General features: G+C 39.2%; 1 protein-coding gene across 1 annotated transcript in view; it reads left to right on the top strand.

Annotated features, from left to right (window-relative positions):
• Positions 1-219: 219 nt before the first annotated feature.
• The window catches only part of LOC104163935 (unconventional myosin-X-like), a gene marked incomplete at both ends in the record, with an annotated part of 12102 nt that continues 1202 nt past the window's right edge, over positions 220-11119 (top strand). Inside the window, 12 exons of the mRNA XM_009703092.1 lie at positions 220-354; positions 1343-1467; positions 2370-2383; positions 2508-2592; positions 3268-3371; positions 5559-5688; positions 6615-6733; positions 7465-7611; positions 7792-7892; positions 8130-8196; positions 9562-9654; positions 10653-10735. Of these exons, the coding sequence (XP_009701394.1) occupies positions 220-354; positions 1343-1467; positions 2370-2383; positions 2508-2592; positions 3268-3371; positions 5559-5688; positions 6615-6733; positions 7465-7611; positions 7792-7892; positions 8130-8196; positions 9562-9654; positions 10653-10735 (1203 nt within the window). The remainder of the gene's footprint in view (positions 355-1342; positions 1468-2369; positions 2384-2507; positions 2593-3267; positions 3372-5558; positions 5689-6614; positions 6734-7464; positions 7612-7791; positions 7893-8129; positions 8197-9561; positions 9655-10652; positions 10736-11119) is intronic.

The raw sequence follows: 11119 nt of genomic DNA, 5'->3' as shown, positions 1-11119 counted from the left end.
CTGTCTGATAGTGGTGTGAAGTCTAAAGATAGCTTGCATTCAGTGTTGAATGTCATCTTCAGCAAGCTTAAAGGGGTATTCTGCTGCCATTTGAGTATCACTTCTAATCACCTCAGTCTTCCTCATCTCCAGTAATGTAGAGTTTGGAGGGCTGGCCAGACACAGGGCTTTTCCCCCAGCAGCTGGAACTGCGCAAACACTTTCTTCCTCTTCTTTCAGTGGTGAAAGTGGTGCTGGTAAGACTGAAAGCACAAAGCTGATTCTCAAGTTCTTGTCTGCAATGAGCCAACATTCTCTGGAGCTGTCCTGCAGAGAGAAGACCTCCTGTGTGGAGCAAGCTATTCTTGAGAGCAGGTACTAGACCTTTCAATACACAGGTGTTTTTTCCAGAAGATATAAGCCTTGTCACTTAAATGAGAGCTTGCAATGTAATTAAAGATGTGGGGGCGTTTACTGAACAATAAAATGAATACTGGAAAGGGGGAAATTTTCCGTTGAACAAAATTACCTGGCTGCTCTTAGAGAGTTGTGAGCACAGTGGTATATCTTAATGCAGCAAAAAGATGCAGAGTTTTGAAATGGACGATGCTCTAGTAGTGGCTTTCATTTTTGTTTGGGGCTGACTTCAGATAATCAGAGTGAGGAGAATGGGTGATGGGAGGGAGAAACCATTGCTTTGGTTTATATAGCCTGAGGTTAGGGTAGAACAAGATACAGCACAGTGAGGATAAAGTGTACAAGTGGTAAAAGCATGCTGAGGAAAGGGGGGATAAGGAGGACTGATAAGACAGAGGAGTAAATGCATCAGATAAATTGGACATACTCTATGCAAGGAAAAAAACCCACTCAGTGTTCAAATGAAATAACATCTGGTTCTAAACTATTAAAAACAAAGACAATTTGAGATGCTATTACTTTTATTTATCATGCTTCATCTCTGTTTTACCTGCTGTATCTTGATGTAATTATTTTTTTTTAATTACCTTAGGACAAGGACTATTTTCCCTACGTCTGTCTAGCATTTTGCATGTGCTGAGATTTCTTACTTCTATAATTTGAGTACTGCAATGAAAAATGCATGCATCTTTTGAGCAGTTACAGATTAAGATCTGGAGTAATTTAGAATGATTAATTGTCCTGTTGCTTGAATACTTATAACTTTTAATAGAAAATTGAGATGGCAATTGTTAATAAATTGAGGATAATACTGAGGGTGTAGGCTGTGGCTGAGAAGGGTGTCAGAAGTGAGCTTTGCAGAGTGCTGTTCCTTTCACCAGTCCCGTGTGAAACCATTGGCATGCTGGTCCCCTACTAACGCTTTTGTCGTTCTGTATTTTCACAGCCCAATTATGGAAGCTTTTGGCAATGCGAAGACTGTTTACAACAACAACTCCAGTCGCTTTGGGAAGTTTATTCAGCTGAACATCTGTCAGAAAGGAAACATTCAGGGAGGAAGAATTATAGATTGTATCCTCGTTTGGCAACTTTACCCCTGTTTGTGGGCCGCCCCCATGTACCTCCTCTGTGTAGGGCTGAGGGAGAAGTGGCTTCCTTGTCTGTCCTTTCACCCCATCCTGAAACATACACAATTAAATTGAGCTGATGTAGATCGGAAAGGGAAGCAGTAACACCAAATTCTGCATGTGTTTGCGTGCATGCATGTATTTGTGGTGGGGTAGGGTTTATATACTCTTGGAGGACCAGGATTTTGTACTGCTACTGCTACCGTGGCTCATATGGACGTTCCTACGTAGTGAGCTAAAACAGCCTGAGTTCTTGGGGATAACTTCAGTTGTCAGCTATTTCCCTCATTTATTATATCCAAAGATAAGCTTCTTAGTTTTCTGGAAAAGTACTTGAAAGAGCAGAGCTGCTGAATTTCTGCAGTGTGAGCCTGGGTGGGTCAAATCCTTGGATTTGTCCTGCATTTGGCAAAATTGGACTATGAGCCACCTCCACCAGAGCACCAGAGGTGGGGGGATGGGGATTATACCGAGGGGATCCTACCTAGTGTTTTGAACATAAACTGCTTTTACAGTGGGACAAATTTCATCCTTAAAACTGTTTCCAAGCTTTAGGGAAAAGAAAAATTAAAGGAAAGTAGATGTCAATTAAAATCCAGAATACGTCAAGTCCAGTTTTGATGGGATGGAGGAGAAGGAGGTGTGGGAACACATTGGTATTAGAACTGCTGCAATATTATCATTGTTGCTACTTTATTGATCTTGTTATGGCAGTAGGCATGTCATAAGAAAAGACCATGATGCTCTTCCTATTGTCTCAAATGAAAGAAGGAAGATTATAAATAGCGTGTGCATTAATTGTTTTTTACTTTATTCCTTGACTGAAGTTTTTCTTCCTGGCTATAGATTTATTGGAAAAAGTAAGTTGATGTTTGCTTTCGCTCAGTTAATTTTGCTTGATTTAATATTTTCTTTGAAATTGTGGATAAAAAAATTCACCTTAAAAATTATTGCTTAAATGGAAACTATTTTTTACTTTGACAGAATCGTGTAGTAAGACAAAACCCCGGGGAAAGAAATTATCATATATTCTATGCTCTGCTGGCAGGGATAGAAGAGACAGAGAAAGGTGAGTGGCAAAGCACAAGTCACACAACTGTAGTGGCTTTCTGCTACCAGTCAGCCATGGTGACAGCAGTGGAGAATTTAACTGCAGAAATCTGCCAGCTCAAGCAGAGAAATATGTTATTTATTCAGCCAGGATTCAGTGAGTGTGAATTTGAGCTCAACTTGATAAAGGAACCTGCTTATTTGAAGAATGTCACTGAGCTGCCGGTAATTTTTCTCCTAGTTTCTGCTGTGGCCCTGGAAAAATTACTTGGGGACAGACATGCCTCATTCTGTTCAAGCTGAATATTTTTGCTGGTACTAAACAACTCCACAGCAACAAAGAGAAATAATTCTGGTTCCTTTAATCCTCTCTCATAAAGAATAAATCCACTGAACAAAAGAAATGAGATTTGTGTATGTGCAAAATTGCATAAAGCTGTCTTGGCATCTCCCTTTGGGCCTACTGTCTTTGCACGCTAAAAAGTAGAGTTAACTCCATTGTGCAGCTAAATAGAGCAAAAACTAGCAAAATAAAACCCCATTTCTGATTTTAATATAAAACTTTGTTTTGTGCATCATCGTAAGTTCTGAGCAAATGAATTGTGAACTATTTAGCTCTGACATAGTAATTTGTGGAGTGCTTTTGTTTCGGGTTGTTTTTTCTTTCATTTGTCCTCTTTTCTCTCCTCAATAGATGCTTTTTACTTATCTGTACCAGAGAACTATCACTACCTGAATCAGTCTGGATGTATAGCGGATAAGACAATCAGTGACAAAGATTCTTTCAAGGAAGTCATTGTGAGTTGTTTTGCTAGTTCTTTATGCTTTAAAAATGCTGAAGATTCAGGCGCCTGGGGCCCATTGACAGAGCAGAGGACAAAGCCTTCTTGTGCTTACCTGTACATGCAGCTCTGTCATGGAGGCACTGAGCGTACAGGGACTTAAATTTTCTCCAAACACTCCACTGTTATTTTGAGTCTTTGCCTTCCCTCCAATATTTGACTTTTACTCTATCATTTCAAAGTGTGCTATAATTTAGTGAAATGATTATACTTTGGAATGAAAAGAATATCAGTTGGGAAGAAAGTAAGGCATTTGCATGCCTTTGCCCTTCCCTGCATTGTTTTATTACAGCTATGTCTTCTTCCACTATTTTTTCATCCTAAAACTGTGCCCAGATCATGGAGCATCTACTGGTTGAGTCCACAGTGCAGCACACGGGGAGTAAAGTGCCTGGGCTTCTGTGACTCTTTAAGTTGCAGCTGGGAAATCCAGTTGTATGAAGTAACTTACATGATAGAGCTGAAGAAAATGTACACACAGATTAAAAAACAGGTCCTGATGGAGTCTTTCTCTGATTGACTTTATATCTTATACCCATACCAATTAGCTACAGCAATTAGTCTATACTGACTGTTAGGATAATTGCTAATTGCTTACTCTATCACCAAGATGATATGTGTTAGAGTTTAAAAATCAGACAAAATGTTTGGTTTTATGCCCTTCACCAAACTGTTTTTGCTTAGCTGTGTTAATCTCTTTGCCAAGTTGACAAATTAATGTGTAGTGGATGCAACAGTTATATTTAGTGTAAAAACCCCTTATCTAGTATGGCCAAAGGAAGTGTTAGAAAAGTTGGTAACTTACCTATATTATAGTCACATGCTTAAGTTGATTAGTGTGACATTTAATTTGTGCTAATCATCCCAGGGTAGGCAGAGCATGAAATCAGCTGGGCAGGTGACACTTGTGTGCTGCCCAAAGTGCACGCAGGCTTGGAGCAGGGGCTGAGGCTGCTAGGCTGCATTCCCAGAGCAGGAGGCATGCAGAAACCCTGCAGTTCACTCTCGCCTGTCTTTTCCTATTATAGTCATCTGCTTTGTCTATTTTTATTGTGGTTTAAGTCCTGGAAATGTTACTTAAGTGAAACTTTTTTGTAGGAGACAGGGAGGAACTATGCAGTGAGCGTGGAGATGAACTCCTGGTGCTGCCACCTTAGAGCTCTGTTGTGAAAGGTCTTCTATACAAAATAAACCTTCACCCATATCTCTTCTCTGCTTTTAATTGTGAGATGGGTCTGAGGCTTTTCCATTTGTAATTGATGATTTATGAAAGCTAAAATGTGTCGTGTCATCTGTCAGACACCTGCAGTGACCGTAACATGGTGAGTCTAACTGTAAGGGTATAAAACTGTCTCAGACAAGCTTGTATTAGACCCAAATTTGGGAATTTCTGGTAGTTTTGGAGGCATACAATTACTTACCCTTCTATGTCAGAGAAAAGCGTTATGTTCCTCCTCTTGTTTTAATACTTCTTTAGATAGAGATCTGCAGTTCTCCTCGTTTACATAGCTAAGCCTTGATCATTGCCATATTGGTTATTCATAAATTCAAGACATTTTATATAGATCTCTTTTTCTTGCTCAGTTTTGCTCTAAGGTGTCAGACCACACTGGTAGGATGTGTGTTTGGGCTTCATGGCTTGCTCAGGATATGCTGGAGAAGGTGTCCTCTGAATTCTCCATGACTGAGACAACAAATGAGTAAATCTTACATGTTGCTATGTTCCCTCCCCCATGCTTTGTTACCTACAAGGCTAATGGGCAAAATTTGGTAAAAACACAACACAATGAAGGATATCCATTACTAATGCAAATTAGTGAAATTGCATCTGATACACAACTCGGTAGGGCATTCCAATATTTATACAATTTTAATGAAGAATTTGAAAGCAAATTACAGCATCCTTACAGCATCAAAAGGAGATTTCTTAAAACCAGAGTGATACTTACATGTTCCAAGATGTCTCTGTCATGTCTTACAGTGTATTTGATTTGAGATGAAACCAAAGGAATTAACTCCTGCCAGCCCTCTGTCAGTTCTGACTCGGTTTTCTAAGGCCTGACAACAGAGTTGGTGGGTTTGTCTTTGTCCCCATTTTTGAGTCAGTGTGGATGTTACTGAAGAAGCTCACATGTCATTCCAGACTGCAATGGAAGTGATGCAGTTCAGCAAGGAGGAGGTGCGAGAAGTTTTGAGGCTATTGGCTGGCATTTTGCATCTAGGAAATGTTGAGTTCATCACTGCTGGTGGGGCACAGGTGTCCTTTAAAACAGGTGAGAAGCTGTACATCCAAATGGAAATGTTTCTTGAGGTTGTGAAAGCTGTATTTGTTGCTGGTGTGTCTGACCATAGCAAGGACAAACAGTGAATGGGTCTTACTGCTTTCTAGCATCTGTAAATGTTGATTAAAATGTTATTTTGGGGTTTTTTTGACAGATGAGGCAAATTAGTCTGCTGCTGGATGCTAGGTCTTAATTAAGGAAGACCTTGAGCACATATTTATTCCTTTAGTAGTAGTGAAATTCCATTTTATTCTAATTGCTTCTTTGAAATATTCTCAAGTTGATAAAACGCAAGTGCTCAAGTACATTACTTAATTGAGATCTCCTCTGAAGGTATCTTTTGTTAGAGCTTTCAATACTTCAGTCACAGATCTGAAAGTATGTGCTGGTATGTCTAAAGATTCGGATGGCGAGCATTTTAAATGTTTATTCAAATATGGCAATAAAGAGTTGCATTATGTACTGCTTTATATACCACGTTATAGCAAAATTGTAAATTAAAGTATGCAGGTAAGAAAAAAATTTAATTGATTTTCTTTATCCTCATCATCCTAAGGGAACCTGAAACGCATTCATGTGGACAAAGTGAATTACTGTTTGTATCTGGAAAAATATGTTAGTGTAAGCAGTAGATTGTTGGAATTCTTGACATGTAACATTAAGAGGAAAATAAATATTTGTGACTTACTTGTGATGAATTTCTATGTCTAAATTTCTTCAGTTGTGCAGATTTGTGATACTGGGCCATTTCCATGAGCAGCAAAAATATATCCTAGAGTTTGTAGTTGTGTTTTTATCTTCAATCCCCGTCATTTTAGAAGCATCTTAAATGGTGGTGATAATAATAACACAACAAATTAGTTTCACAACCTTATACATTTAAGGACATACTTATATTTGACTCTTTCTTTTGCCAGCTCTGGGTAGATCTGCTGAACTGCTGGGGTTGGACTCCACACAGCTGACTGAAGCATTGACACAGAGGTCAATGATACTCAGGGGAGAAGAAATCCTAACACCTCTTAGTATACAACAGGTAAAGGCATCTCAGTTTTGACGTGTTTTTAAGTCTGTTAAATATGTGACTCTGTCTTCCAAGTCCAGTCAAATCATTGGTCACTCATGAACAGAAGCTTAGCTTATGCATCAGACTTGCTATCAAAAATACTACATATTTTTTGGGGGAAGGGTATAATTGGACTTTTAGAAATCTCTATAGATCCCATCCTATCATTCTGGCCAGGGTTTGTAGTTTGGCCTTTGTTATTCTTAAGCCTGAATGCTTACCATTTTTTTTCAAATTTTAATCATGTAGACTGATATTTTTAATTATGGACGTTTGTGTCAGGTTAGTGTTTTTGGAAACTTTCAGCAGAAATAATTTTATTATTTACAGGAAAGGGATTAGAAATAGGTATATGTAACATTATGGTTACCTCTAGAAAGGGGTAAATTAAGGTGTTATTTCCTACTCCTCTCTTTTCTTCCTCCACACTTTGTTTAGAATTTCCTAATTTTTGATGCTTTAGCTTTGAAATGTAATTTTAAAGCCACACAGGTTGTACAGCTGTTATAACTTATGCTGTTAAAGCTTAAATCATGATGCTCTGTAACTGTTAATGCAATTGCTGTCAGGGTACATAGGAATACAAACCTGTTTGCATTATACCTTGCTTTGCGCTGTGCAAAGGACACTGACCAGCAAAGGCTGGTAAGTTCTCGGTTACAGAGATGATTGATGTATTGTGTATTCCTTCTTTAATGCAGGCAATAGATAGCAGAGATTCTATGGCTATGGCACTTTATTCTCAGTGTTTTGCATGGGTCATTAAGAAAATCAACAGCAGAATCAGGAGCAAGGAAGACTTCAAGTCAATTGGAATTTTGGACATATTTGGATTTGAAAACTTTGAGGTACGTTTCAAAAGTTTGTTCAGATGGATTGCCTGATATTTATGCTTCATTGTTCTGCATATCTTTGTCATCTTCACTGGAACTTGGTTATTAAACATACTGTGACTTAAACCAGTTCCATGTTTGCAAAGTAAAATAACTTGGGGTGTATGCATTTTTGAAAATTTCTTGTCTCTTCAGGTAAACCGTTTTGAGCAGTTCAATATTAACTATGCAAATGAAAAGCTTCAGGAGTATTTCAACAAGCACATCTTTTCCTTGGAGCAACTGGAATACAGCAGGTAAGAGATACAGATGAAATTTGAAAGAATTTTGAAAATATCAGTATTCACTTTGAATCTGGGTTCCCAGCTACCTTTGCTTCCTTTGAGAACATCTCTGTCTGGAGGTGTGTATTTCTTAAAAGCAAGCTGATTTTGCTGCAATTTGCAAGATAAATACACCAGCTTCTCCTATTTCTATATTTAAAGTAATTTTGTTGTAGTTGTCAATAAAAAGGGCCTCCTTATTTTCCTTAGGGAAGGACTAATTTGGGAGGATATTGACTGGACCGACAATGGAGAGTGCTTGGATCTTATTGAAAAGGTAATAAAGGATTTGATACTGATACTTATTTTTAGTTTTTGTTCTGAGGTAGCACATCTTTGAAACACTTGCCAACACAAAGAACAACTGAAGAGAATGGTGGATCGTACATGTTTAAATAATGAACTTTTAATCAGATAATTTTCGTGCATGGATATATTATAGTTTATATTGTAAGCTCAATATATGTATCTTTCCTTGTAACCTTTAACAGTGTGTGATTGTATACAAAAGCAATATTTGGAGATGATTAAAAAGAATAGGAAGAGGGGGCAGAAAGAATGACAGTGTCTTGCTCCCATAATGGCTTTTCATGGGATGCGGGTAATGTGCGTTTGTTGCGTGCCAATTTTGGCTTCATCCATAATTTTGTTTGTGTTCTGCTTTGTGCTAAAGGAACATGTAAAAGAGCATGAAGTTCCTGCAGAGTTATTGGTAGGAACATTAGCTGTGAGGGGCAGATGAGGTCTGAATTCACCACATAGAAATTTTAACTCCAGCTGGATGATGCCGAAGTTACGTATCCTGTCATCCATGTTCACTTCTGCTAGCATGAGTTTATCTCTATAGCGGGGTGTGTGGCTGTGTGAGTTTAGACCACTACAGAAAGGGATGGCGGTGGGCAGGGGGTCCGGCTGCCAGGACACAACTGCAGTCAGGACGGTGTGGTTTGTCAGGAGCTGCTCTAGGATGATGGGAAGTGACTTATTAAAATATGCACCTGCACAGCTGTGTTTTTCTGAGAGGCTGTATCAACCTGAAGATTGCTGGACAAATTAATTAACTGCAGAGTAGCTTGCTTTGTTTACCACCTTTGAGTGTGAGGGGTAGGGAACATCAAGGGAAATTACACAGAGCCATATGCAAAGCAAAGGGAGGCTGTGTTTCACGCGGTGTGTAGTTTAACTGTATATGTTTTGCTGTGCCCCTGGGTGCTGTGGGTGCTAAAAATTTGCATTGATTCAACAACTGAGTAGGTAATTTTATGGAAGAAGAAGTTTTGGAAGGCTGTTTACACAAACTCCTCAGTTTTAAGGGACTCCTGATCACTGGAGATCTTGGAGGCTGGGGATGTATTCTGGGGCAATGTCATTGTATGCACTTAAAAACTCCCTTATCAGGACTGTTGCTTCTTCTAGTAGCTACTTTTTCTTTATTTTGCTCATGTATCATATGCTGTATGTTTCAAAAGGAGCATGGCCAGAAAAATAGGATTGCAGTCCTTTATGAGAGTGGGTACAGTCATGTACAGGTTGTTTTGTGCCTCTCTGCACACAACTTCAAGGACTTTGTGATTTTCCAAACTGGGGACATCTGTGTCCATCTGTGCACTAATTCATCTTCTGCCTCTTCTTGCTGTTGTAGAAACTGGGGCTGCTGGCGCTTATCAATGAAGAGAGCCATTTTCCTCAAGCTACTGACTCCACTTTGCTGGAGAAGTTGAATACCCAGCATGCTGTATGTGATGTTTTGCTCATGTTTTCTGTGCAAAGTATGGAGGGGCTCTTTGCTTCTGTAGAAATTCAGGGTTCAAATATATGGATGCATAGTTGTAGAGGCTGTGATCCTACTTCCATGGCAATCTGTATCATTTGCTGTCAAGACTGAGTTGGTTACCTGGAAGAACATATCCTTATTACTGTCCAGTTAAAGGTTTCCATATTGGTGAAGAAGCCAAATTCTGCTCTTAGAGCTCTGACAACGTGCAGTAACTTGGATTACTTAGATCTTCAATTTCCCTTGATTTAATGAAGTATTCACCTTGATGTCATTTACTGAAAGGTTGCTGTTTCCTCTATCCAGATTAGTGTTACCCTTGTTTGTGATCCTAGAATTATTTTCGAGAATTTCTGGGATACAGGTGTATCCACCAGTATTTGTAACTGCCAATTTAAGACAGAGCCTTCTTTTTCAAAGTGCCTTTAATAGGTGGTTCTGCCAGATGGGTTCAGGTTTAGTATAATGCCTTTTTAGATACTATAAATCTGTTATTACTGCATTTGAAGCAGCCTAGACTAACAAATCCTATTATTGTTATAAGTTGGTTGTTTGCTTATGGAGCACTAATCTTCCGAGGGGTTCACTGGAAGGCAATGGTTTGTTTAGGTCTGGGTTGAGAGGATAATGGGACCCTTTGTATCATTCCACTCCCTGTCCCTCCCCCCCTCAAATATTTTTTTTCTTTTCTTTCCCCTCCAATTAGAATAATCCTTTTTATGTAAAACCAAGAGTTGCTGTTCACAACTTTGGAGTGAAGCACTACGCTGGGGAGGTAATTTATTTTCTTTATTTGCTGAAACAAATCCAAATGCAGTTTTCGTTAGCTTAATTTTACCCTGAGGCTGCACAAAATTAACTAAAGCGCTCTGTTTCCTCAGCGCTTTTTACAGTACTGCTCTTGTGAGAGGTGCCTGACTACTTGGCTTGTTGTTTGAATCGGCTCTGTTTCCTGTTAGGTCCAGTATGATGTCAGGGGGATCTTGGAGAAGAACAGAGATACTTTCAGAGACGATCTCCTGAACTTGTTACGCGAAAGCAGGTATGTTTCTGCGATTTTTGTTTAGGACGTGTTGTTAAGGGATGTCGTATCACCTAATTCTGCCAAGGTATATCACATAATTCTGCCAGGGTTTGAGTATGTTGGATGTTATATAGCATCAGACCTAAACAAAGTTGAAATGAGCATAGAAGAAATATCAGGTGTGCCTGTAATCAGATCTGACTGTAATTGGTTCTCACAAAGTCGGGTTTTCCCACATTGTACAGTACCTCGTCCCTGTTCGGTCCAGGGGATTGCTAGAGAGCTCAATTGCTACTCAGTGTTGAGTAAGGATGCTGAAAGCTCGTGATGGTTTTTAACTGGTTCAGGGTGCCTCATAGGCAGCGTGCATGCGTGGTTTTTTGCTTCACGTACAGCCTGATT

Source organism: Cariama cristata, unplaced genomic scaffold, assembly GCF_000690535.1.
Source record: "Cariama cristata isolate BGI_N322 unplaced genomic scaffold, ASM69053v1 scaffold24856, whole genome shotgun sequence".
NCBI classification, from domain to species: domain Eukaryota; kingdom Metazoa; phylum Chordata; class Aves; order Cariamiformes; family Cariamidae; genus Cariama; species Cariama cristata.
This window is presented reverse-complemented; position numbering and strand designations above follow the sequence as displayed.